Genomic DNA, 27,787 nt, shown 5'->3' with positions numbered 1-27,787 from the left:
GTGCAATGAAAACTCGGCGAGCTAGCAGCCAAAGAGTAGCAGAAAAAACTTTGCTAAATCATATGTCTTACCTTTGCTGTTTCGTGGTCAAAAGTTATATTCCAACTCGAAAAAACGCTGCTAATGTCTCCTCCTATGACTCTGTGTTAGTTTGACACCAATCATGAAGGTCCTGGTTGTTTACACAAAGAGGAGGGGGTTAGAGATAACGGTACTCTGCTCAGATGCGCCTAAATGAGCGCCTGGACATACCTGTGTTAAAACATCTGTAAAACTGCTCAGGTTCATTTTTTTAGCATGTACTTTTGCACAGTCACCTTTGTCTTGAGTAAAAATTCAACCAGATACATTGAACGGAGTGGACTTCATTTTTGTTATGACAATGCTACAATTATGTTAGGCCCCTACAGACCTGTATGCACAGCATGTTTTTTAATGACGGTAATTGAAACTGATACCGTTGCTATTTTTAGATACTGCGGGATACCTTATTACCGGATTACCACCCAACCCTACTGATATACATACAATGGAAAATCAAAGTTCCCATACTTATTTGTTGAGTAAATTCTAAAATGTTTTTGTAATTTTTTAACTTAATTATGTTCAATGAATGCAACTTTTTGGCAATGAAGAGAGGATAAAGGATGCAGCACAGAGGTGGGGGTGAGCATAAATAAAAAATAAATAATATATAAGAGAAGTAAGTGCACAATTCCTCCTTGGCACTCCATTCATTAGATTCAGATTTTCTGATACATTATATAGCCATTCAATACCATATCACTTTTGATGATGTCAATGAAATACAAAATATTTTTGCATTCCAAAACTTCCAAAATAGTGGCACTACAGGAGAGGTCATGAGATCACCACTATAAACAGTAAAATATCTGCATGATTTTTAACAAAGGCTATCATTACATGCAATTAATGTTATATTTCGACTACTAGCTAATATTAACCAGAAATGGAAAACAGGCTGGCATGGGCAGGCACATGCTGTTGTGTGCATGTGTTACCATTGACACACAGACAGACAGACAGACACACACACACACACACACACACACACACACACACACACACACACACACTGCAGCTATGTTACCATACTCAGCTTAAAGAATACAGGATCTAAGTTTATGGTCAAAGTGACCTGCTGCAATTTGCCTTCAAACTGTTTTACAATAGAGCATTACTCACATCTGTTTTTTTATTTTTTGTTACTTCCAATATGACAGTATTTCAGTGCCTTCACTGTTACAATATGAATTAAGGATGAGGAACCACTGTTGAATGTTTCTTTTCAAAACGAATAACACAAATATTAGTCTACTTTTTTCTTTTTCTTTTTTTTTTGTTTGGTCTCCTTGCTGTACCAAAAATGTATCGAACCATAACCCTCAAACCAAGGTACAGAGCGAACCAGGATTTTTGTGTACCATTCCACCCCTAATATAAATGTAGCTATTTACCAAATACTTGCAAAGATAACTAATGTTATAAAGGCATGTCTTAATGATGTAAACTGTAGCTGTACAGTTGTGTGGAGTGAGAGAGTTCTTGGCTTTCCTGACAGGAAAAGATCCAAGCTGGTGGCCCCTCAAAACAATGAGGTGGGGAGCAGTCATTTCCTGTCTCTGTGCTGGTCAGAGGGCCAGCATCTCTGCTGTCACTGTTCCACCTCACAGTGTCATTATATGTATGTTTATCAAAATGGCAATGTCAATCTGTCGGTCCGCTACTTTGGGCCAGGCTGAAATTCTCAATAGCTATTGGGTGGATTGCCATGACTTTTGGTACTGACCTACATGGTTCCCAGAGGACTCCAAATGAATTTTCAGGATTATGATGATCCTTTGACCTCTAGCACCACCATGAGGTTCACATTTGTAGTTTTTAGTGAAATTTCTCATCGATTGATGGTTGGATTGCCATGAAATTTGGTATATTCACGTTCCCCTGAATGAATAGGAAATGTGTTTAATAAGATATAAACAAATCATTAAATCGCAAAATATTTCTATAGTATAGCTACGGAAGCTCTGAAAGGCAAGGTGGAAAAAAAATAAATAAAACGGCCAATGTTTAAGTTTATCTCGTACGTACGAGATACTATCTTGTACGTATGAGTTAGTATCTCGTACGTATGAGTTAGTATCTCGTACGTACGAGATAACTCGCAATTATTATTTTTTTTTCACTTTTCCTTTCAGGGGCACTGGCCAAGCTATTTTGGAAGAAAAAAAAAATCTGAAACGAAAGGTTTTACCTTCTCAGTTACTTTAACTACAAATATCTGCTGTAAACCACAATGGGACTGAGAGATTTCTCCATAAAATATTTATATCACATAATTTTATATAGAATTATGAATGAAAGCTCCATGTGACAACACGTAGCTGTTCCGCCACTGACAGTATGCCACGTCATCCAGACTGACCTGCCATGCAAAAGTGAGCCGCAAGCGGCTCAAACATATTTGTAATCATTTTTATCAGGTGTTTGTCTTTTTCAATCGATGCTTTAAAGTAGTGGGCTAATGCACGTCATGTAGCCTACTGACTCTTGCGACAACAGATTTTAGATTCAGATCGTGGTCGATTTGAGATGGTGGGTGGTGGTGGGTGCTGTACTACACCAAATCATATATTTAAAACATTAAAGAACATACATTGCTAACGTCAGCTAGTCATCACAATGAACTTTACAAGATGCCTGCAAAATCTGTCAAAGATATCTATCAACGATGTTCATCGTATCGTGGATGCCCACTCCCCTGCTCCGAAGAGCAAACGGGAAAAAGGGTTTCGTCTCTACATCTCTAGTTACGTTCACCAGTACGAGGACAAGTGATTTATTGGTGACGTTAGCTGACTAGCTGACGTTAACAACGTGCTAATTTTTTAGTTTTGTGTTTGCTTCGTATGTTCTTTACTGTTACTTGTTGTGCTAACTGTGTTGACTTTATGTCCATTTCAGTGTCAGACAAAGATCAGGGCACAGGTGATGTTTCTGGGCTTGATGTCAGTCGAGGGCGGCGATCCCAAACACCGGCTCTTGTCTTGGTTGCTGTGTAACTGTTCCATTCAAACAGTGTTGGCACTGCGTTTGCTGCTAAAACCCGTCTACCTTTGGGGGTATTTCGAATTTGGGCATTTTCGAAATGTCGGCTGCATACCTTCGTATGCTGACTTACCGAAAATCCCGTCCTGCATATTTTCTACAGCCACTGTGCACGAAGTTCGTTGTCCTTCGGGAAGCAGTGGAAGCTAAGCTCGCTGTTATAGCGACTTGAGCCGGCACAAAGTGGCACACAACAGTGCTCATTAGAGCCACCCACCGTCTTCTGGAACTTAAAAGTCCCTCTCACATTATACTTCGTCTTCTTTCGTGGATGTCGATTCATTTTTCATTCCTTGTATTTATTTTAGCGCTGTTTTGACTGGAGAGGGAAGTAAACCGGAAACTGGTTTGCCGATTTCAGGCGGAATCGGAAGTACGTCACGAGGCTTGCGCACAGACCCTATTGAGTGGTACCATAAATTACACAAACCGACATAACGCAAATAAAAAGACATTCTCAGATAGATAGATAGATAGATAGATAGACAGATATAGATTGCATCTCCACTCAATCAGAGCACGCCACTTAGTTACCACAGTAAAAAAAACAAACAACAACAACAAAAAAAACCAAAAACAAATCGACCACGATCTACGAGCAATGTATGTTCTTTAATGTTTTAAATATATGATTTGGTGTAGTACAGCACCCACCACCACCCACCATCTCAAATCGACCACGATCTGAATCTAAAATCTGTTGTCGCAAGAGTCAGTAGGCTACATGACGTGCATTAGCCCACTACTTTAAAGCATCGATTGAAAAGACAAACACCTGATAAAAATGATTACAAATATGTTTGAGCCGCTTGCGGCTCACTTTTGCATGGCAGGTCAGTCTGGATGACGTGGCATACTGTCAGTGGCGGAACAGCTACGTGTTGTCAAATGGAGCTTTCATTCATAATTCTATATAAAATTATGTGATATAAATATTTTATGGAGAAATCTCTCAGTCCCATTGTGGTTTACAGCAGATATTTGTAGTTAAAGTAACTGAGAAGGTTAAACCTCTCGTTTCAGATTTTTTTTTTTCCTCCAAAATAACTGAGTCAGTGGCCCTGAGAGGCAAGGTGAAAAAAAAAAATAATTGCGAGTTATCTCGTACGTACGAGATAGTATCTCGTACGTACGAGATAAACTTAAACATTCGCCGTTTTATTTTTTTTTTTCCACCTTGCCTTTCAGAGCTTCCGTATATAGCAGAGTTTTGACATTGCTTTAAAAAGGCAAAAAGCAACAAAGCGCAATATGGAAACAAAACAGCCAACCTGAGAAGAAATGTACTATTTCTATTCTGTTCACATCATATTACATTGAAGGTCTCTGAGCTAATCCAGGCTGACAGGAGTTTATGTTTGTTTTGTCCAGCCTGATTGTATTGTCCAATTTTCTATCTCAATCCACTGTGGTCTCAGCTAATCTTCTCTTCTTCATTCATTGTCTGATCTCTCTAGTTGATCGCAACTGTAAGAAAAACCATCAACTCCTCCATTAATTGCTTCATTCACTGTGCATAAGGCATTGGGAATCTCCACTATACAGTTCTCTACCACTTCAATCAATAGACTGAATGGATTGAATAAGTTGAAAATTCAAGTCAAAGTTCAGGTTGTTAGTTTATGTAAAATAATGGGGCTTTTTGGTCTTAAAACAAAAAATAATTTCATCAGCGTGATTTTACCAGATGTGTCAATGAATATCAAACTATGAGGTCCTGAATGTCTACACAATTTTTGGACTTTATTGTGGGGTGTTATATTGTCTATTAAATTGTCACATCTAAAGAAAATACTCATTTATATTTAATGTCTGTTAAATGCGGTTCTTTTTCTAATCCTGTCTGTGTGTCCCTCTGGTGTTGCAGAAGCACTGTGCGGACAGACCCTCCTCTAACCCAATACCACACCACATTCCTGGGAATCCACAGGGTCCACTGTGTGTGTGTGTATGGGTACATTTAAAATTATTATTATTATCTTTGCAAACACTTCCTACAGCACTTTTGGATTTAAGATTTCGATGCAAAAGCAGTGTACACAGCAAACTTCAGCTCCCTCAAAAATCACCAAGACAACAAAACTGACCAACCCAGCTACGCCGGCTGTCGGCAGTGGCGAGATCATAAAGAAAGGAGAAGGAAGCGCGGAGGTCTACAGACTAAGCTACAGCTAACCACGCACCAGCAATCGCTACCCAGTACTTTCCTTGCCAATGTTCAGTCCTTGGCAAACAAAATGGACGAGCTACGACCTCAGATCATCTCACACAGAATGCTTATGGACCTCAACATCATGATTATCACTGAAACTTGTCCTGTCTGAAACCGTGGAAAGTAGTACAGGAGCACCACAGGGGACTGATTTGTCTCCTTTTCTCGTCACCTTGTACATTTCAGTCTTCCAGTACAACTCCTCATGGTGCCACCTACAGAGGTTCTCAGACGACTCAACGGTGGTGGGGTGTATAAAGGATGGACGAGAGGAGGAATACAGAGCAGTAGTGGGCGATTTTGTGGAATGGTCTGGTAGAAATCACCTGCTGCTTAACATGGCCAAGACCAAGGAGATGGTTATTGATTTCAGAAGGAACAGGACGACCACACAACCACTATGTATTCTGGGGGAGAATGTCATAATGGTGAAGGATTACAAATACCTCAGAGTATGCACCTCAATAACAGACTGAACTGGAAAACTAACATCAACACTCTTTACAAGAAGGGGATGAGCAGACTCTATTTTACTGAGGAGGCTCAGGTCATTCAACATGTGCAGCAAGATGTTGGAGATCTTTTACCAGTCTGTTGTTGCCAGTGCACTCTTAGACACTTATTCTAATTAGACACTTTTGAGGAGTTGGTGGAATTACAATTACAATTACAATTAGTCATTTGGCAGACGCTTTTATCCAAAGTGACGTACAAATGAATTCACACATCGATGGCACAGCATCGAGGGCAGTTTTGAGTTCAGTCTCTTGCCCAAGGATACTTCAGAATGTGGACTGCCGAGGAGAAGGATCGAAGGACCGACCTCCTGATAAGTGGACGGCTGCTCTACTTCCAGAGCCACAGGTGGAAAGGAGGACACTGGACAGACTTTTATCCATCATGGATAACCCTGAACATCCTCTTCACCACCCCGTGGGCAGACAGCGGAGCTGGAGCAGTCTATTGGAGACGGAGCTCACAGGGACCACTTCGGGGAAATCATTCCTGTCGGGAGCCATCACACTGTACAACAATAATGTAAACAGTTAATCTCCACCTCACAAACCCCAATATTCAGTCTTTACATATTATTTGCACTACTGCAATATTCCACATGCTGTTTATTGTTTACATTTATTTCTCATCTGCAACTTGCATATATTTTTCTGGTAATATAGTTTATAGCTCTGGCTCACTCTTTCTGCTGTAAATATTTGTTTTTATACTTAGTTATATTGTACTTTTATTATATTATTATAATATATAATATGTATTACAGTCCAGCCCAAAATTATTCATACGCAAATTTTGACTTGAAGTTACTTTTATTCAACCAGCAAATTTTTTCTTGATTGGAAATGACACAGGCATCTCCCAGAAGATAATAAGATGATGTACAAGAAATTCAATTCAATTCAATTCAATTCAATTCAATTCAATTCAATTCAATATCCCTTTATTTGTCCTGCGAGGGGAAATTCCAGATTTCAGCAGCATCAGTAGAGCAGATCAATATAAGAAGTGCACGCAAATTAGAAACAACATCAGAATATATACAAAAGAATGAGAATTTTTTAAGAAAAATAAAAGAAAGAAATTTTAAAAAATTGTAAGAAATTGTAGATAGTATTTACAGACTAGACTAGACAGATGTGCATGTGTTATTGCACAGCTTATTGCACAGACTATTGCACTGATTATTTGGAGCAGTTTTTATTGTACAGTCTGATAGCTGCAGGGAGGAATGACCTGCGATACCGCTCTTTCACACACTTCGGATGTAGCATCCTGTCACTGATGGAGCTCCTCAGTGCAGTGAGTGTGTGTTGGAGGGGGTGGCAGTCATTGTCTGTCATGGAGGACAGCTTGGCTGTCATCCTCCTCCAACCCTCCTGTAGAAGCTAGGGTCCTTGGGATGTGGGGTCTTTGGCACAGGTACCACGCAGGACGTCTTCCAGAGGCGTGGCACCCTTCCCAGTCTCAGGCTCAGGTTAAACAGATGTCCAATGATCCCACTCAGCTGATCAGAGCAGGATCTGAGGAGCCTGGGACTGAGGCCATCCGGTCCTAAAGCCTTCCTGGTCTTTAACCTCCTGAGTTGATTCCTCACCTGGAGAGGTGTGAGGGACAAGTTGGAGCAGGGGGGCTGAGTGTCTTGTGAAATGGATGGGGGGCTGGGAGGAGCAGTGGGGGGTGGCGTTGATTGCCAGCTGGGGGAGGGGCAGATGTTTCTTCAAACCTACAGAAGTAGGTGTTCAGCTCATCTGCCCACTTTGGATCCCCAGCCGCCTGGGAGTTTGGCTCTTGGTGACCTGAGATGGATTTCAGGCCTCTCCAGACTCCCCTGGTGTTGTTCTCCTGCAGCTGTTCCTCCATTTTCTTTCTGTATCTGTCCTTCCCTTCCCTGATATTCCTTCGTAGCTCCCTCTCAACAGTTTTCAGCTCCTCTTTGTTTCCTGACTTGAAGGCCCTCTTCTTCTCCTTTAAGAGAGCCTTAATGTCAGGATTAATCCAGGGTTTGTTGTTAGAGTGACACCGTACAGACCTGGTGGGTTCAGTGTTCTCCACACAGAAGCTTATGTAGTCCGTGATGCTGTCTGTCAGACCATCAATGTCCTCCTCATGAGAGTCACTGAATATATCCCACGCTGTTGTATCGAAGCAGTCCCTCAGAGCCTCTTCAGCCTCATCAGACCACCTCTTCACTGTGCAGGACACAGCTGGTTGCCTGTTAACAAGGGACTTGTATACAGGCAGGAGATGAACAAGGTTGTGAGCTCTTCCTAGAGGGGGGAGGGGTGATGATTCGTATGCCTCCTTGGTGTTACCATAGAATAAGTCCAGTGTTTTATTGTCTCTGGTGGCACATGTGATATACTGGATGAATTGGGCAGAGTGGAGGACAGAGAGGCATGATTAAAATCCCCAGAGATCAGTAAGAGGGCCTGTGGTTTCTGAGTCTGCAGCCTGCTGATCATGGAGTTGATGACGTCACAGGCTGCGTCGGTGTTTGCAGAGGGAGGAATATACACAGCCACCACTATGACGTGCGAAAACTCCTGCCGCAGATAGTATGGCCTCAAACTAACAGCCAACTGCTCAATGTCCGGGCAGCAACGTCTCAAGGCAGTCCAATGGACACTGCACACTGCTGGGCTCCACGGACGCACACCAAGGAGGATGCCGCTTCTCCAGATAAGGCACACAAAAGCCCGCTTGGCCTTTGCAAATGCTCATCTGGACAAAGAAGAAGACTTCTGGTCTTCTGTTTTATGATCAGATGAAACAAAAATTGAATTGTTTGGCCACAATGATGTATCCTTCATTTGGTGTAAAAAAGGAGAAGCCTTCAACCCTAAGAACACCATCCCCACTGTCAAACATGGTGGTGGGAACCAAATGCTTTGGGGGTGTTTTTCAGCCAAGGACCAGGGAACCTAATCACAACAAACAGCACCATGAAAAAAGAGCAATACATTAAGATTCTCAACAACAGCATCAGGCAGTCTGCAGAGAAACTTGGCCTTGGGTACCAGTGGACATTTCAGCATGAGAACGACCCAAAACATACAGCAAAAGTGGTGAAAAAATGGTTAGTGGACAAAAACATTAATGTTTTGTAGTGGCCCAGCCACAGTCCTGACTTTACTCCAACTGAGAATCTGTGGAGGGAGCTAAAGATCATGGAGATGGCAAGGAGACCCTCCAACCGGAAAGAGTTGGAGCTCATCACTAAAGATGAATGGGCAAAAATACCAGTGGAGACATGCTAAAAGCTGGTCAGCAATCATAGGAAGCATTTGATTGGGTTAATAGCCAATAAAGGTTTTTCTTTTTTTTTTTTTTTAACACATATCTTTATTGATTTTAACTTTTAAGACATTACATCTCTTTTACAGAATAAATGTAACATTGTGCGTCACCCTTGAACAACATAACCCTCCCTCCCTCCCTCCCTCCCTCGGACCACCTATGAATTCTGAGACATCATTGATGATAAATAACAAAACAATAATAGTTGACAAATGATACTACCAATAGGGGGGTATGGTCTCACTTTGTAGATGCTACAGCTTAATTTGATGGGATGTCAGGCCTTGATTCCAAAAATTTGAGGAATGAATCCCATATCTTGTGGAAGATATGACTCTTTCCTTTGACTGTGTATGTAAGCCTTTCAACAGCTATGCAGGAGGAGAGTTCGGCAAACCATAGATTCAATGATGGACAATGAACACTTTTCCGATGTCTAGCAATAAGATGCTTTGCATGTATGAGACAGAGGTTCAACAGCTTACTTTCATGAGTTCTCAGGGCCACCATTTCTGGAATAAGTCCCAGAATACAGATCTCCGGGCGCATCAGGATTTATTTGTCTATAATGATAGAGATTGTGTTAATTATCCTTCTCCAAAATTCTTGTATACGGTTACATTTCCAAATGCAATGGTACAAGGTACCTTTCTCCGTTCCACATTTTATACAGGTGTCTGGGATGTTAGGGTTAAATTTGTTACGTTTTTCAGGAGTTATATAGGTTCTCATAAGCCAGTTATATTGAATCAATTTAAATCTACTATTAATAGATATTGTTTGCGCTTAGTAACAAGCTGTCTCCCATTCCTGTTCTGTAATATCTGTTTGAAGATTCTCCATCCATGCTAACCTTTTATAATTTGAGGACTCTGTAGTTGTGTTTACCAATTTCTTATATATTATTGAGATCTTTCCCTTACTGTAAGGATCTGATGTTGCCATCTCTTCTAAGATACCCAAAGGAGGACATTGATATGACTGCATCCTGGAGCGAATAAAACTACGAAACAAATGAGTCTGAGGTATTCCAAATTTTCCTTTAAGAGACTCGAAGGACATAAGAGTATTATCTTTGTAAAGGTCTGAGATCCTTTGTAATCCCAACTGCGCCCAACACCTGAATCCAGGATCTGATTTACCTGGTGTAAATAATGCGTTGCCCCAAATTGGAGTGAACTGTGATAGCCCTGGATGTTCACCAAACATGTCCTGTGATTCATACCAAGCTCTAATTGTGGTTTTAATAAATGGATTAACTGTGTTCTGCTTAAGTCTCCTAAAAGAATCTGAATAGAGATACCTGTCCAGAGTAAGTCCTCTGGCATTTTCTCTCTCTATCTGAACCCAAGGTAAATTGGAAGGCTGGATTGTTGGATTATTTCTTTCTTGTTTATTGAGAAAAAGTATCGATGATTTAGACTGATTGACCTTGTAACCTGAAAATGTTCCAAATTGATGGATCAGATCAACTAGGGCAGGTATTGAATTCCTCAAGTCTGAAAGATATAATAATATGTCGTCAGCAAATAATGAAATCTGATGTTCTTGGTCTGAGATTTGAATTCCCTTTATCTCTGGATGATTTCTGATTGATATTGCCAAGGGTTCAAGAATCATAACAAATAACAATGGGGACAGTGGACAACCCTGACGCGTGCCCCTCGACAAACTGAAAGATTCTGAAGTCACATTATTTGTAATAACTTCAGCTGATGGTTCACAATAAAGTCATTTCATCCACCGACAAAATTTAGGGCCACATCTATAACGACAGAGTACATCAAATAAATAAGGCCATTCGACTCTGTCGAATGCCTTTTCTGCATCCAGCGACAGAATGCAGGTATCCTTTTCATCATTTTTTACATGTATAATATTCAATGGTCGCCGTATATTATGAAAGGCTTGTCTGTTTTTCACAAATCCATTTTGGTCATTGTTAATGATCACTGGTAGGTGTTCATCTAATCTTAATGCTAAAACCTTTGCCAAAATTTTAGCATCAGTGACTCCCTGAAACTGTTAAAATACTATTGATGGCCTTGCTCGATTGCAGTTTCTTGATTTGCCAAGCCAATAGTTTGCCAGATTTTTCCCCTTGTTCATAAAATGTTTGTCTTAAGTGGATTAAGCTATTTTCAGCTTTTGAAAGTGATAGTTCATTGTATTGCGCTCGTAAGAGTAATTCCTGCTGGTGGGGTTCTGTGTTTGCATTATCTTCATATGTTTCTTTCTCTAGTTTCCTGATTTTGTCTTCAAGTAATTGTAATTTTAAATTAATTTTGTTGGTAATAGAGCTCGTGTAGCTAATCATTTGTCCTCTTAGGTAGGCCTTAAAGGCTTCCCATTTTACAGAGGCAGTTGTTTCATTTGCATTTGTATTAAAAAATTCATCAATACTGGTCCCAACAAATTTCATGAATTTTGTATCATGTAACCATTTTGGATGCAGCCTCCATCTATAAGGACCTTTAATGAATTTGGGCATATTATATGTCAGCTTAACTGGGCCATGATCTGAAATCACAATGGATTCATACGTAACATCATATATCTGCGAAAATAAATTATTTGAAACCAAGAAGCGTCATCGCTAAAAAATAACTTTTCATGCGGATGACCTAGAATCACGTGTGAAGACACTTTTTCATACAAGTCAAACATGAGGATTCCAAATCTGACACCAATTTAATCCTATGACCTTGATTTGACCCTGAAATTCAAGATGGCCGGCATCCAGTAGAAAACTTAATTTGCAGTGTTTGGTGTTTATATTTTCAGTCAGTTGTAACAAGGAGGGGTACTCTGGAGTAGGTTGTTAGTCCACTGCCAGATAGTCAGTCAGCTGGGGGGGGGGGGGTGCCCCCTCAGGGCCTGCTGGCCTGCCCTGAACCATTCTTCGTCAGGCCCCTTGCCAGAGACCAGTTTGTCATGGGAGACCCTACCAGGAGCACAAGGCTCCAGACAACATAGCTCTCAGGGGTCATAGGGACACACAAACCCCTCCACCACGGTAAGGTGATGGTTCCCGGAGAGGGTTTTTTTTGTGTGTGTTTTTTGTGTGTGTGTTTTTTTTCCTTAATGGACATCGAAGCTCCATCACACTTATCAATCTGAATCAGAGCTTTCTGTGTCACTGCTTTCTGAGTTATCAGATTCAGATGACTCCACCTTCCTCCTCTGTGCATCATCATTCTCCTCTTCATCTTCCTCAATCTCAACTTCCTCATCCTCTTCAACTGGCCCTGGTGCAGGTAGATGAGTTGGAAGAGCAGGCCGCGTGTGGCGTACAGGACGGCAGTGACCACCCACCAACTCCCAACCATGACCAAGTGGTGAGGGGTGGTGCTTCAGTGTGGGGTGGCGCACTAGATACGCTAAGTAGTTGGTGCGGAGGCAGTGTTGGCGTAAGCTGTCTGCATCTGGAGGGAGACGAATAAAAGATTTTCTCTTCATTGTCTTCCACTTGGAAGCACGGGCTTCAGCCATGGTGTTACTCTTCTTGTCTCCATAGATCACCTGTCTTGTGAATGCAAATAGCTGTTGCCCTATCTCCTCTTCAAGGTGAAGGCTATCGCCACACCGAGAGAGTTGCTGCCGTGCCAAAGAGCTCTTTGCCACCTTGTCATACAGTGATGTTTTTCCTTTGCCATAGAACCCTGAGTTGGCATCACAGCCTGTAAAACAGTGTAGCTGGACAATGCAGTCTGCCATCTCTTCTGTCACCAGGCCACGGCAGAGGACTGTCTCCTTGTTTCTCTTGATGCATAACATGCCAGGGAGCTTCTGTGAGATGACCGAGGCTGCGACGTAGACGTCGGTATCAGCTGCATCAATAACAACAGGCCCACTATAGCCTGACTTCCATAGACCTGCATAAACAGTGAAGAGGATGGTGTCAGCTTCGGACTGCTCAATGCTGTAGTCTTCCATTGGTTGTTGTGTTGACAAATTCATGCAATGTAGACAATCTCTGCATTGACATTCTGTGCCAGGTCGGTGAGGTGGCTGCAAATTAATTTTTGCAACCATTCCTTGTTGCTGACACTACACAGTAGCGTTTTGAAAGCCTTTGCAGATGGGAAGGGGTCATCCAATTTCATGCACGTGTTTGGTACATGTACCTTACCTTGTACCCGCAGGTCTCGCTCATCATCTTTAGTGGAGTAGGCTGCATCATAGGGATCATTCACACAGATGATACGGTGAGCACCACAGTGGCGGGCGAGGATGATGGATGACACCTTTTGGACATAGCCCAACCACTTGTATGGGCTGCCGTCTTGGGTCTGCCGATCTTCCTCTGACGGAGTTGCCATCCTCCAGATCATGCCCATGTCAACGAGAGCAACATAGGGTTGTTTAATATCAATGGTTTGGAGGGAGAGCTTCTGGATGAGCTTGCTCTTCTGTGTCTTCCTGTATGTGCCATTGGGGTTGAATAAGGCCACACATTCCTCAACAACACGATGTTCCAGCAGTTAAGGGAGGTTGACAAGTTGACTCTCTTCAACCAGGCTGATCACTGCTTTGAGAGCGCTTCTTTCCATTTCAGCAGCTCTTGCCTTGAGTTCCTCGCCGGGTTTCTCTACGCATGCATCCTTGGAAAATGTCAAACGTTAGCTCAAACTGACAGGTTCATGGAGGGATTTATTCTTGCTGAACACCCGGTCCTGCAAGAAGATGTTCAACTTCTCCTCTCCTGCAGAATGGGCTGATTTAAAGTCCGCAATGAGCTCATCGGAGGCAGGCATGGCTGACTGTAGGGTACGAAGTGTGGGTGAGGCTGGATTGAACGGGAATGAGTCGAACTCCTCCATGCAGGCAAGCAGGTTATGCACACACTGCTCATCCTTTCGCATGCGCATGTGCTTCACTTTCTGCATGTTTCCACTTTGCTGTTTTTCGGGTGGCAAGAGAGTTGTGTGCTGATCTTATGCGGGTCACATTGTTGACTTTTCTGGAATGCACCAGTAGCTGCTTTTCATTTTGGAGGATGGAGAGCCAACCTGACTTCATTTTGCTGCCCTTGTTCATGGTGCATTCAGTCCACATGTCCCAAGCCATGTTGGAATAGGGGTTACCTGTGATGGACTGACTGAAGTTAGAACGAAGGAAGGCAACCTGTTCAGCAGGGAGAGCTGTCAGCATCGCCCAGAAGTCAGGCAGCCACCTCCCATACTTATTGTTGTCATATGCTACAATCCACGGCTGCATAGCATGCAGAGAGCTGACATATTCTTCCCAGTTGCAGATATGGACTGCATGCACATTCTGCATTAGTGCGTCTGTCATCGACAGGAAATCCCTCCAGTAGTCTGCCATGTCACTGACCTCTACTTGGGAGAAAAGGTTGGTGATAAGATCCTTGAGATCAGCATCATCCTACAGAGCTGAATGAGCAGCAGCACGGACTTCCTGGGAGAGACTTGTATTCCTCAGAATATCAAGATTGTCTCTTGTCTGCTCTGCGAGGTTGGGTATCAGGCTCTCCTTGGTCAGCTGGCTCATAAGTGCCTCATACATCAGCCTCAAGCAACGAAGCCCCCTCTTATAATGCTTGCGTTTCAGAGCAGAATCAACAGATCCCTCAGCAATAACTCCTGCCGCGACAAGTACATCTCCTAGCTCACTCCCCTTGTAGTGCTTGTAGATGGCACTCATCATCACACACTGTGTATGGAAAGGGCCAAGAAAGGGCACAATGTCACGGTACTTGTCTGGATTCTCTGCCTTGAGCAAAGTGACGAGGACGTACACAGGATGATCTCCCACCAAAAGGCAAAGGGCATGTGTTTTGTGATAATGATGTGAGATAGCTTTTCCATGATGTCATTCACAACTGACTTGTTCGGCGGTTGATTGTAAGACATATGAGAATAAGCCTTGCTCTTTGGCTGCTCCTTATTCAAGCTGGCATGAAACCCGTTGTAGGAAGGGATAGTCTGCTCAGCTGCATCAGGGCGTTCACCATTCTTGTTTGCACAAACAAGGGTATGAATAATGCTCCGCTTGCACTGAGGTTCTGTACTTGATGAGAAAGTAGTGGGCTTAGGGCGGATGGGAGGTTCTCCACGCTTGGTCGTCCTATATGGTCTAACTGCCTGCATCTCCGATGCCTTCTCAGTCAGAGCCTGTGACACAGCTTTGCATCTTTTGTGCAGTCATGTGTATCCTGGATATTTTTCTCCTTCTGTGCAAGAAGATCTAGGCACTGCACAAACATCCAGTTACAGCGGTGACCAGTACCTCCTCCTGTCAATGTATCGTTTTGAAAGTCATTGTTGTCAATTATACTGATACTTGGTACCCCCTCAGCAATGTCATTGGGACACAAAGAACACTGTTCAAGCTCATGCATGGTCCAGACATCACGCAGGAGAAGCACGCCTCGGTAGCTGATCCCCATGCCCAACTTGTAGTAACTGTCAACAAGCTCCTTGCTGCGAGTTAAACCATGAAGGGTGATGGTGGCATTGATGGCAGTAGCGGTGGGTCGTTTTATGGCATATTGTGTGATGAGAGAGGTGAGGGAATGTGTGCACGGAGACCGATCTACCTCCTTCTTCCCCCTTAAAGCAGATAGCAGCTGGACCAAGAGAGGTGAGAGCTTTTCCTCCTCCTCTAGCTCTTCAACACTTGGTGGCCATCGGATGGGTTTGACAGACTTAATATCATCCCTGATCCGTTCAGCCACATTGTGCACCAGCTGCTCATTACTGACACCGATGGAGTTTAGTGCTGCTTCAACATATGACCCACCCCCAGACGTGTCATAGACGAGGTCACTCTGGTTCCTCCTTGGGCGTGAATGGAAGCCGATCTTACTCCCAAATTCCCGGGTCAGGATGTCTTTGATGTAAGATGATTTAACCCTGGATGTTGGGAAGCCATACTGGGAGATTATAGAGTTGTAGTCTCGGGGGAGGCTCTGCAGTGACCTTAGCTCATGTTCCTCAATAATAATTTTTCTGATGTGATTTAAGAACATCGTCTGTGCCTCACGTAGAGTGACATTGTGCATATGTGGGAGTTTGTCATCGTCAGTCATTTTCTTGTATTTTGTTACATATTTCATCCAACATGCATAGTGATATCTGATCTCAAGTGCATAGGGCTGATCAGCTGCAGAATCAATCAGGCAATTGATTCTGTCACGCATTGTCTGATCATCCAGGGCAACTGTATGGCTCTTGAAAGCTGCCCATGCAGGATCATAGGAAATCAGCATCAGCTTTGTTTTTAGGTTCCTAGGGTCCTCAGGCTTACAACACCAGACACATTTTGTTTTGTCGTGTATCCAAGACTTGATCGCAGTCGTTTGGCAGGTGGGTCTGCAGCTGTGGAACAATCATCCAGCGTAGAAGAAGGCTGAGATGGGCATAAATCAGTCTCTTGTTTTATCTGTCTTTTTTTTTGCTCGTTCCAGTTTCTTAGAATTACATAGGATTAACATACATGCTTCATGGACACATTTTCCAATCGGACCTTTATCCCAATCTTGTCAAGGCCAAGGCAAACTTGTCAAGGCCACTCCATAACAATGCCTTTTGTTTTATGTTTTCCCATCTCTGGGTTGACTTAATAGAATCTGTGGCTTCATTACACAGACTGCCACACTGGAGAATACATGAGTGTCTATCTGTCCCTGTTGGTATATAGTTTTCTTCCATACTCCTTCAGTAAGCATGCATGCATGCACACACACAAACAAATGTCTAGCTCCTCTCACTGTGGGCTCAAAAGAATGACTGAGGCAATATGCACTATAATATTATGTTTTAATATATATATATATACATATATATATATATATGTGTGTGTGTGTGTGTGTGCATATTATATTATATTATATTATATTATATTATATTATATTATGCAAAAACAATATTCACTGGCCCCCCTTTTTTTTTAAACAAAAGTTAAGTTTTCACTGTACTAGATGTCAGCTATCTTGAATTTCAGGGTCAAATCAAGGTCATAGGATTAAATTGGTGTCAGATTTGGAATCCTCATGTTTGACTTGTATGAAAAAGTGTCTTCACACGTGATTCTAGGTCATCCGCATGAAAAGTTATTTTTTAGCGATGGTGCCGGACGCCATTTTGAATTTCGCCCTGTAGCAAAAAACCCTGGGATTTTTGAGAGGGACATGATGTTACCTAGCAGAGATTTATTCCAGTCACTCACTCAGTTTATCGTTTGTTAAATGGCTTCTTCTTATCCGCTTGTCTTGTTGTGGGCTTCAATGAGTCTCTACATTTCTGAAATGCTGCAGGTCATGATCTGTCCTCCGTGCCGGATGGTCAGTTTTGCCGGGTATCTGAACCTGTATTCAATGTTCAGCGCCTGTAGACGTTTTTTCACACCATCAAACTGCCTCCGTTGTCTGCGCACCTCCATGGAGAAATCCAGAAAAAACATCACTTTGTGTTGTTTGTACATCACTGTTTTCTTCTCTCTGGCGGCATCCACCACTCTTTGCCGGTCACGAAATTTCAAAAACTTCATGATTAGCACGCGGGGGAATCGCTGTTCAGCAGCTGGCAGCCTGCCAATTCGGTGCACTTGTTCAATAATCACCAGACCCGACAGCGAATCTCCAAACACTTCAGGTAACCACTCTTCCAAAAACTTCACAGCGTCTGTCCCCTCTGCCTTTTCTGGGAGGTTTACTAGACAAAGGTTACTTCTCCTGTGTCGATTTTCCAAGTCTTCTAGCCTGTCGCTGAGCGTCTCCACCTGCGTCTCCAGAGTGTGCACCGTTTTCTGCATGTCCCCTACGGTATCTTCCGTGTTGCTTATTCGGTGCTCAGCCTCAGATAGCCTGCCCGCAAAGTCATGTATTTCCGTCTTTATGTCTTGGATAGCGTACAGAACCCCATCAAATTTCGATGAGAACACGCTTTTCCTTCCTTCGTCATTAGCTTTAGCTTCTGCTGTTGCCTGTGTACATGGCTGCGGCATGCTAGCTTCTTCAGGCTTTTCTCCCTGTCTGTCTGGAAGTTTTTTCGTTGTCTTTCGGTTGGCCATTTACGTTGTCCTTGTGTCGTCTCAGACTCTTTGTATTCTGGTTGACGTTATTTCTGAGTAGTGAGCAGTTAAATACAGGATTTTGGCTGTTTGTTGCAAGAGCACCTACAGGCACGTCCTACCTGCTTGCCGCCATGTTGCTTCCCCTCAATAAAGGTTTTTCTCAATTGATTATTGAGAAGGGTATGAAGAATTTTGGACACTTTTTATTAAAATGTAAATAAAAGCTGAGAAATATTTTTTTTCCACAATGATGCCTCTTGTACATCATCTTATTATCTTCTGGGAGATGCCTGTGTCATTTCCAATCAAGAAAAAACTTGCTGCTTGAATAAAAGTAACTTTAAGTCAAAATTTGCCAGGGGTATGAATAATCTAGGGCTTGACTGTATATATTATAATACACATCATATAACAATATATTTAGTTGTACTTAGTCATATCTTTAACAATTGCTGTTATTCTTGTTTATATATTTAGTTATATTTTAAGAATAGCTGTTATTCCGTATGCTTAGTTATATTTTTTGAGAACATTCTTTTATCTGATCATATTACATGCCTATTTTCTTTGGGTAAATTTGCACCAAACACCAAAGCAGCTTCTTCCCTCATGCTTCTGGTCATGAGGAACACATATGAAAAACGATTCATTTGCACAGGCTCAAGACTGTGATCAGGTTAATTGTTGGACAGATTTTATTCTGCTATTTAAACCTGGGAATAAAAATGTGTCTGACATGAAAATAAATTGACATGTTATGTATTTCAAGTATTTCAAATACACAAATACATGCTATTAAAGAATTTGTAACAAATTACATCTTATGTTTTTCATACACGTATGTGTGTGTGTGTGTGTGTGTGTGCGTGTGTGTGTGTGAGAGAGAGAGAGAGAGAGAGAGAGAGCCCCTGTAAAAACACATGGACATGTGTCTTCGAGGGTTAGTAAAAGAGAGAGAAACCATGGGTGTTCAAAGTCCTAACTGCCACAGAAAGAGAAAATAACTGTCTTTTTGTCACATAGAAACCCAGCATGTGAATTCAGCTCAGGGTTCACGGACTGTGGTGCTGGTCTTTTAACTGATAAAGTGCAGCTTAGCAGCTCTACTGCAGCGGCAGAAAACTGATTCAAAACAAAGACAGATGGTGTGGGACACACAATCAATGTAATGTGCTAAGCACACAGAAACAAGCAGCAAATGCACAGTGCTGTCCTCACAGTACCTCTGGATAATTTAGTTACTGGGGAGTTTTTCACAAATATAAGTTAGTCATAAGAGCAGTAATTCCACTTTTAGTTATGGTATGGTATAAAGAATATTCCATGCAAATTTCTGCCTCATTGCGGAAAGTGTCACTGGTCTCATGTAACTAATGTGTACTAGGGCTGTTATCGAATATTCTAAATTTGAATTTAGAATCAAACTGGAAAAATATCCATACATTTGATTCTGGAGCACCGCAGCAGTGACTGTGTTGACAGTAATACATGACGAACAAGAGTCACAAAACCAGTTTCTACTGTCCAATAGCTGCTGTTTTTTGTTTGTTTTTTTACTGGGAAATATTTTAAAGTACAACATATTTAAGTCTCGCCTGTCATAATGGCCTGTGAAGATAATTCCTGAGTTAGATGTGAAAATATTAAATATTCCAGCTCTACATGCCATTTCCATTTCACAACAAATGCCCAACATGCTGCAGTAACAGCATGTAGGCAGTATAACAGCAGATCAACTATACAATGAGTGAAACGCAGTCGCACACACAGTCATTTCTTACTGTATTTTATTCATTTTATGTTACGTATGGATGCGAGCACACTGCAAGGACTGCATTTACACCTCCCTAAGATCTGAAGAAAATGCAAACCAGCCAACCATCAGATGTGCTCAAGCAGATTCGATCACATTTGGACCACAATGCATATCACTTTTTCATTAGCCAGAAAACGTGTCTGGATACAGATCACACTTTAACCAGGTGTAAATAGGGTCTCAGTTGCCAGGTTATAAGGCACCTAGCTGAGTCTTCTGCAATAATCCTAATATTAACTGCATTGTATTAGTTACAGTGAGAGTTGTTTATAATGTTCTCTCCACACTAGTTGTGTCAGTAAGGGTTGATTTAAGATTAGTACTGGGCGGTATGACCAAAAATGTATATCACGGTATTTTTCAAAATTATAACGGCTTCACGGTATATCACGGTATTTTTTTTTTTTTTTTCTTTCATCTGGAAGACAGATGATTTAACACATTTTTGTCCCGGCGCTCATTGGGCGCATCTGGGCAGAGTACTGTTATCTCGTCCAAGCATACGGAGAAACTCCCCTGTTGAAAACCCTTTTTCAGGCTTTTTTTCTGCTTGCTATTGTTCTTATTTCTCATAAAAGGACAAAATGCAAATAAAATAGTAAAGTAACACCTCAGGCTGGTCGGCAGTGTCCTCCGTGAGCGCTCTGTCCATTCATGTGTAAATGAGACGGAGCGGTGAAACTAACTGCGCACTTACACCGGTCAACAGCTCAGCAACCCATCGGTCAATTTGAATGATCAACCCCTCTATCAACCAGTCAAAGTCAAGAGATTCAAGGGGCAGTGCCCAAATTCACCATAGTAACACCAATGATCCAGAAGGAAGTAACCCCAGAGATAGTATATCAGTAATATTAGATTGTAAATTAGGCATAATTTATTGCTGTATGAATTATGTTTCGTTTGGGTGGCAATGCTTAGTAGAGGCTTTTAGCTGAGTTTCTCCCCGTCATTCTGGTGTGCTACAAGTTAGGATTGGTGCTTCCTAGTGTGAGGCGGTGCTCGTATTGAACAGGATAATTGGTACAAGTCGGGGATTGCAATTTCATACCTGGGATCCACTGTCTTGATCATCTGCTGAAGCCTTCTTTTCTACAGTGTTAAGCGGGCCATGTCTTTGGCTACGTGGCTAGTGATAGAGTTTGTAATCTCGATCCACCTTTTTGCTTTTTCTGTCATAGGGAGTCTACGGTTGGGTACCAAAATTCGGTTCCAAGTAGGAACGGAATCAAAACCGCCGGGTACCAGGTACCCATAAAAAATATTTACTTTTGGTTCTGCTCATTGGTTCTTGGACGTATTTGTAACCTTTTTCACAATGGTTGCGTATCTGCCAGGACCTGTCTGCCAGGAGTCAGGACCTGTCTGTTGCGTGACTACGCACACATTCACGCTGACTTCAACACGCCGGAGGAAAAAAAAAAACACTGGAGAAACAAGAGGAAAAAGCTGTGGCTAACTGGGCTAACTATGCATGATGGGCCATGGAAAACGCTCTAAAGTGTGGCTTCATTTTGAAAGACAAAGAGATGAAAAAGAAAGGTGCAACATATGCCATAAGCTAATTAGCTGCAAGACAGCTTGCACGTCAAATTTGCAGAAATATTTGCAACTGCATGGCATCAACCTGAAAGATTGTACAGTGTTTGATGTACTGCGGATGTCAACACCCGACACAGTCAGTGCTAATTTTGCTACAAGCAGTGTTAGCACCTTGCCAGTAGCCCCAACAGAGACACCATTCACGTTGGCGAAAAAGAGGCTGACAAAAGAGAAAACTGAGGAGTGTCACGGTGTGGTAACAAAGTTTGTAGTCAAAGGACTACGTCCTTTCTCAGTCGTCGAATCTCTGTCATTCAGGTAAGTTAAATAATGTAACGTCGCCTATTTCCATCCTAAATCCTGTGGCAAAAATACTGTATTTCATATTGTGTAGGCTTTGTTTCCCTGCAAACGTCAATGACATATCAACTATAAAATGAATGACCTTGTTAGAATTAAATCAAAACGAATCTATAAAATAGAATAAACACAATGCAGGCATTCTTTATTCATTTAAAATATTTTCAACTCTTGCAATTGTGTATTTCTGCCACTGCCACACTGTATTACTGATTTCCTAACAACAAAAGAATGTGATTTAGGTCGGAAATGGACGGGGTTTAAGTTTGTAGAATAAAATAAAAGATTTGATGCTAGAAAACTTGTATAGTAACAGTTACTGTTATGTTGAATCTTTCTTTGCAGGGAGATGACCAGGGCCCTGAATGCAAACTACACACCTCCCTCCAGAGATATTTTGGCAAATCATTTAATTCCTGCCTGGTACAAGGTGGAAAAGTCAAACATTATATCTGAGCTCAATGATGTCAGCAAAGTTGCCATAACCAGTGACGGCTGGACAAGCCTGACCAAAGATTATTATCTTACAGTGACAGCACACTATGTCTTTGAGGGAAAGATGAAACAGAAAGTTCTCAGAACAAAAGCAGTCTATACATCACAATAGGACCAGCGGTGGCTGAAGAGATTAGTGACATTTTGCAAGAGTTCAACAAAATCACAGCTGTCACTGTTGATAATGCAACAAACATGAATGTGGCAATAAAAAGGCTACAATTCATAAAGCTAGCCTGTTTTGCACATACACTAAATCTGGGAGCACAATGTGTGTACTCTGTGTACTGTTCCATCAGTAGCCAAACGGACGGCCAAGATCAGAGATGCTGTGGTCTGGATGAAGAGGTCATCCATGGCAAAGATTGTGCTCAAAGAGAAACAGAAAATCCTCAGTAAGTATCCCTCAGAGTTTGTCTTACAGAACAGCTAATTAATTAGTGCAGAATAATAATAAATCTTTTTTCCTGTTATTTTCTGTTTGTGTCATACTGTCTGCCTCAGCATGCCCTGATCCTTGATGTTAGGACGCATTGGAACTCCCTCTACATGATGATGGAAAGATTCCTCGAGCAATTTCCTGCAATTCAGGCAGCCATTGGAGAGGGACCGGCTTGTTCAACTGACAGATGAAGACTTCAGAAAGGCAGAGGAGTTCATACAGCTGATGAAAGTGTTGTACACATCCACACTGTGTGTTTCGTCTGAAGGAAGTCCTACATGCAGTCAGATCCTGCCAATTCTGAAGAAACTTGAGACGCATTACACTGTGAAAGAAGAAGACACAGTTTTTGCATCCACCCTTAAGCAGGCTTTCTGGGAAAACATGTCAAAGCGGTACCAAAATGATGACATCAGAAGTTTTCTTGAAGAGGCCACTGCAGTAGACCCATGTTTCAAATACACTGTGGAGGACAGCACTGTATGGGAGCGGGTCAAGGAGAAGATGATGGCAGGAAAGTTGACTAAGTCTGAGCAGCCAACAGAGCAGCACTGTGGAGAAGATGGTGTGATGCTGTCAGAGGGGGAGGACGAAAGAGAGAATAAAGAAGAAGAAGGAGAGCAGAGTGAGGAAGAGAATACGCCACCTCCCTGCAAGAGGACTACAAAGTCTCCACTGGAGGAGCTTTTTGCTCATGAAGACAACCTGAAAATTGAAATCCTGTCAAGCAGAACCACATCCATCCAGCATCAAATTGAGACAGAGCTGATGATGTACCAAGAGATACCACCACTGCTGATGTCTGATGACCCTGCCGCCTGGTGGTGGAACAACAGAGCCACGTACCCTTCTCTATCAGAGATGGCCTTTTCGTATTTGTGTGTACAAGCATCCTCAACCCCTAGTGAGAGGGTTTTCTCTACTGCTGGAGACACCATTTGCGCAGAGAGATCACGCATACTACCAGAAAAGGCTGATATGCTGATTTTTCTTAACAAGAACTGTTGAGTTGGACACTTTAACACAAACTTTTGTGGGGTTTTTTATGATTTTTTTTTGGTTGCGAACAGCTAAAATGCACTGAATACATTTCAGATGCATTTTACCCTCAGTGCTGCTTGGACATGATATATGTGCAGAATGTGCACCACAGGATGCACTTTATTTTGATTTCTCATGGATGTTTTACTTTTATTTTAAGCAGCTGTTAACCTCATTGCTGCTCAGACATGAATGTACAGTGCACCACGGGATGCACTTTAATTTTTATTTCACAGTTTATTTCTCAGGGATATTTGCTGATTGTAAGCAGCTGTTATTTACTGAATGCACTTTATTTCTTGATATTTATTTGCTGTTTTGCAGTGAATGCAATGCAGTTTAGTATTTTAGCACTAATGCTGCTCAGACAGGATTTTATTTTTGTTTACCATTTTCTTAAAAGGTAAAGGAATAAAGTTACTTTTGTTAAATAAACATTTGACCTTCTATTTTTTTACTATTTTGGAATCGAAATAAGGAATCGTTAGGAACTGGAATCGATAAGCAGAACCGGAATCGGAATCAGATTCATAAAAATCCTAACGATTCCCATCCCTAAGGGAGTCCCTCTAGTAAACGCACCTTGAAGTGACATTTGGCTCGGTTTTTCTTATTCTTTTCCTGTGTCACCTGCTGATGTGTAGGACACTGACCTTAACTTCATTCTTGATATTCCAAGACATACTTTTGGCTAAGGTGGTGGAGCAATTTGAAAGTGTTGCCGCCTCCGGCGACAACTTTAACCCAACAACAATTGCTCTTTTTTTTTTTAACCACAAAAAACAACAGACACGGCTCCTCTTTTTGGCATAAGTTCTTCTGTGTCATCATGTCCTACTAGTTCTGCAGCTTCAATTTCAACTTTCAATGTCTATCCCATCCATTTCACCGTAACATAACACCAGAGCACTAAAGTTTACCCTCACCACGCCCCGCACCGTGCGTGTTTAGAAGCGCAGCACTGAAAACGGTCCCATCTGAAACAGTGTTGCGCAGTGCAGCGTTCTAAACGTTGTGTAATCTCATACACCAGTGTGGCGGTATATTAAAAATTCATATCATACCAAAAATTTATTCCGGTATTCGGTGTGAACTGGTATACCGCCCAGCCCTATTCAAGATTTAAACAATCACCACAGTTTCAAGGTGGACAATGAAGATTAGTGTCACCAATTCATTATCAAACCAAATTTCTTCCTGAGTTATGGCATTGAATAATGGGTAGATTTTGAAATCCTATTAATTGACCATACAGCACTGTAAGTTCTCAGACTGAAAAACATTTCTGATTTACTTGTACGTCACGCATCATTCAGACCTGTCAGGTCATCTGGGACAAGTTTACTGTGGAGCAAAACAAAGGAATATGAAGCAGCCTTTGAATTATTTGGCCCCTCGTAGACCCATTAGTTCCCCTCAGATGTCTACACTCTACTATGATCAACAATCAAATGCAAAAAGTTTCACTTGGGTTTATTTTCTTAGGTCAACTGTTGTATTGAGTCTCAAACTCATTTTTGGTTGATCCTGGGATCCAGAAGAGGAGGTTTTTGTTGGGATATTCATTTGTTTCTAGTTGTTTGTAGTTTGCTGTGGATTTTGTAAAGTGAAAGTATTAAACCAAACTAGGTGAGCCTGATTTTTTTTTTTTTTTTTTTTTTTTTCAAACTCTGGCCACCACAGTGTCTGCTTAGAAAAATTCTGACCCTTGGACTAACATATTGGAGAATATCCCTGTCATACCTTGTGTTATGAATAAGCTACAATATGTTGAGTGTAACATTTTCCATTTTTCCAGAAAGTTAACCTGGCTCATCAAATCCTAGTTAACTTCTACCACTGCACCATCGAAAGTATTCTGACCACCTGCAGTATGGTACAGCAGCTGCACAGCCTCTGAGCGGAAGGCCCTGCAACGGGTGGTGAAAACCACCCAGTACATCACAGGTGCCCAGCTAACCTCCAGCACAAGCGGTGTCTAAGAAGGGCACACAGCATCAGCAGAGACACCTACCACCCCAACCATAGACTGTTTGCTCCCCTGCCATCTGGTAGGAGGTTTAGGACCCTCCGTTCCTGCAGCAGCAGGCACAAGAACAACTTCTTCCCCAGAGCTGTTACCCTGCTGAACTCCATCCCCCAGCACCCTTGTCTGCCACAATTTCATGCAGGCCCAATCACCAGAGATGTGACTTAATTAACTGATTAAATGTTATTGTTTTACTTCCAGGTATTAGGACCTCTGACCTTGAATAAAAACAAGATGCGGGCCTTTGAGTAATACATTTGAGAACCCCTGGTGCAAACTATGTGTTCTCAGCCTAAGTTAAGCCTAAAAATGGATTTAACATGATTCCTGTAAATAAAAAAACCAAGTCAGTCTGGGCTCACCATGGTCTCCATGCATATTTAGAACTGTATGGATCAAAAGGAAGTGGTGGGGAATTCCACTGGAGGCCCTCTAAACAGTCACATCCTGCTGACATTTAGTGCAAACTGGAAACTTGAGGACATTTTTCATTATTCCTTTTTATACAATCGCACAAATCCTGTCTAGGGTGACACACAACAGGTTATTTGGTGTCACTGTGCCCACACAACTGGCAACCAATAATGTTCTTTGGAGGATTTACATTCAATTGTGCATCTGGTCCAGGTGAAGCAAACATGTACGTGATGTATGGACTGTCATTTCGATTTAAATCACACATAACACAAATGACCCACAAGGCAAATAACCTTCTAACCACCAGGGCTGTGAAATCACAGCACTGTGACGTTAAAGGGTCAATGGAGGAAAGTATTCGCGCGGCTGTAACGCATTACTGAGAGTCGTTACCGCCCAGTTTTTCAAAGCTAAAAAGGGAGGAGAGCCATACCTGCTTCCACAGTGTCCGTCAGATCGTGGTTGGCGGCTGTCCGGGGAAATTCCTTAAGTTTTCGGGAGCTGAGGTTAAGGACGCCGCTGGCCGCCGCCTCTTCCAGCGCACGCTCCAAGCCCCGGTTGGGTGGCAGGCTGGCGCTGCCGATGTGGGTCTGGATCGACGAGGAACCGAACTGAGGAAGAGGGGGACGGGCGGACTCCGGACCCAACGTCGCCATAACCTACCCCTCTCCGTTGTTCTCCGTGTGTGTGTGTGTGTGTGTGTGTGTGGGTGTGTGGGTGGGTGGGTTTTGTCTGAGAGAGAGTCAGACAGAGAGAGAGAGATGCCGCGCGGGGCTAGGTAACGTTACGGTTAACATCGGGGTACTGTACCGTTCCGCGCCAACAGCTTCCCCCTCGATTGTCGCCGACGCGTCAGTCTCTAACTGCGCTGTACATTACGCGTCGCACATAAAAGAGGCATCCGGTCATGAACTTTTCAAAATAAAATATATGCCACTCTATTAACTTGCATAGTTACTTAGTATACTAAGTGATCTTTATTAACACAAACCTTATTTTCTGTAATGAACATTTAGAACTGGACTCATTTGTTTTGACATTTATCTTAATTGTTAATACAAAATGAAAGACAGAATGATAAATATAAACAAATCTGTGTATTCATGCAAACTAAGGTGCAGACTTCATTCTTAAATGACAAAAGACACATCCCAGTCTCATCGTTCCATTAGAATATTACCGACATATGACTGGCCATGTTAATCTGTGTTTTGTTTGCGTGCGTGCGTGCGTGCGTGCGTGTGTGTGTGTGTGTGTGTGTGTGTGTGTGTGTGTGTGTGTGTGTGTGTGTGTGTCTGTGTGTGTTGGATTCACTGTTCAACATCCTAAAGACTAACAAAAATGGTAAACAATGTTATAACAAATGAGTAAACAATACTCTGCCAAAACGGTCAGATATTTTATTCTGAATTCTTTTCTGATACGTTTCTGGTTCACTCTGCTTTTCTTTGA

General features: G+C 42.1%; 1 protein-coding gene across 20 annotated transcripts in view; it reads right to left on the bottom strand.

Annotated features, from left to right (window-relative positions):
* The window catches only part of lrch1 (leucine-rich repeats and calponin homology (CH) domain containing 1), a 210,005-nt gene extending 182,761 nt beyond the window's left edge, over window positions 1–27,244 (bottom strand). For 16 of the 20 annotated variants that reach the window (XM_076747011.1, XM_076747021.1, XM_076747016.1 and 13 more), the window contains exon 1: window positions 26,769–27,244. In XM_076747011.1, coding sequence (XP_076603126.1) covers window positions 26,769–26,991 — 223 coding nt within the window. In that variant the 5' untranslated portion in view covers window positions 26,992–27,244. The remainder of the gene's footprint in view (window positions 1–26,768) is intronic. The other 4 variants (XM_076747019.1, XM_076747029.1, XM_076747032.1 and 1 more) reach the window with 1 other exon arrangement.
* Between the last annotated feature and the right edge of the window lie 543 nt (window positions 27,245–27,787).

The sequence above is a fragment of the Chaetodon auriga genome, chromosome 13, assembly GCF_051107435.1.
Source record: "Chaetodon auriga isolate fChaAug3 chromosome 13, fChaAug3.hap1, whole genome shotgun sequence".
Lineage (NCBI taxonomy): Eukaryota > Metazoa > Chordata > Actinopteri > Chaetodontiformes > Chaetodontidae > Chaetodon > Chaetodon auriga.
The sequence above is the reverse complement of the archived record's forward strand: the minus strand, read 5'-3'. Positions and strand labels throughout refer to the sequence as shown.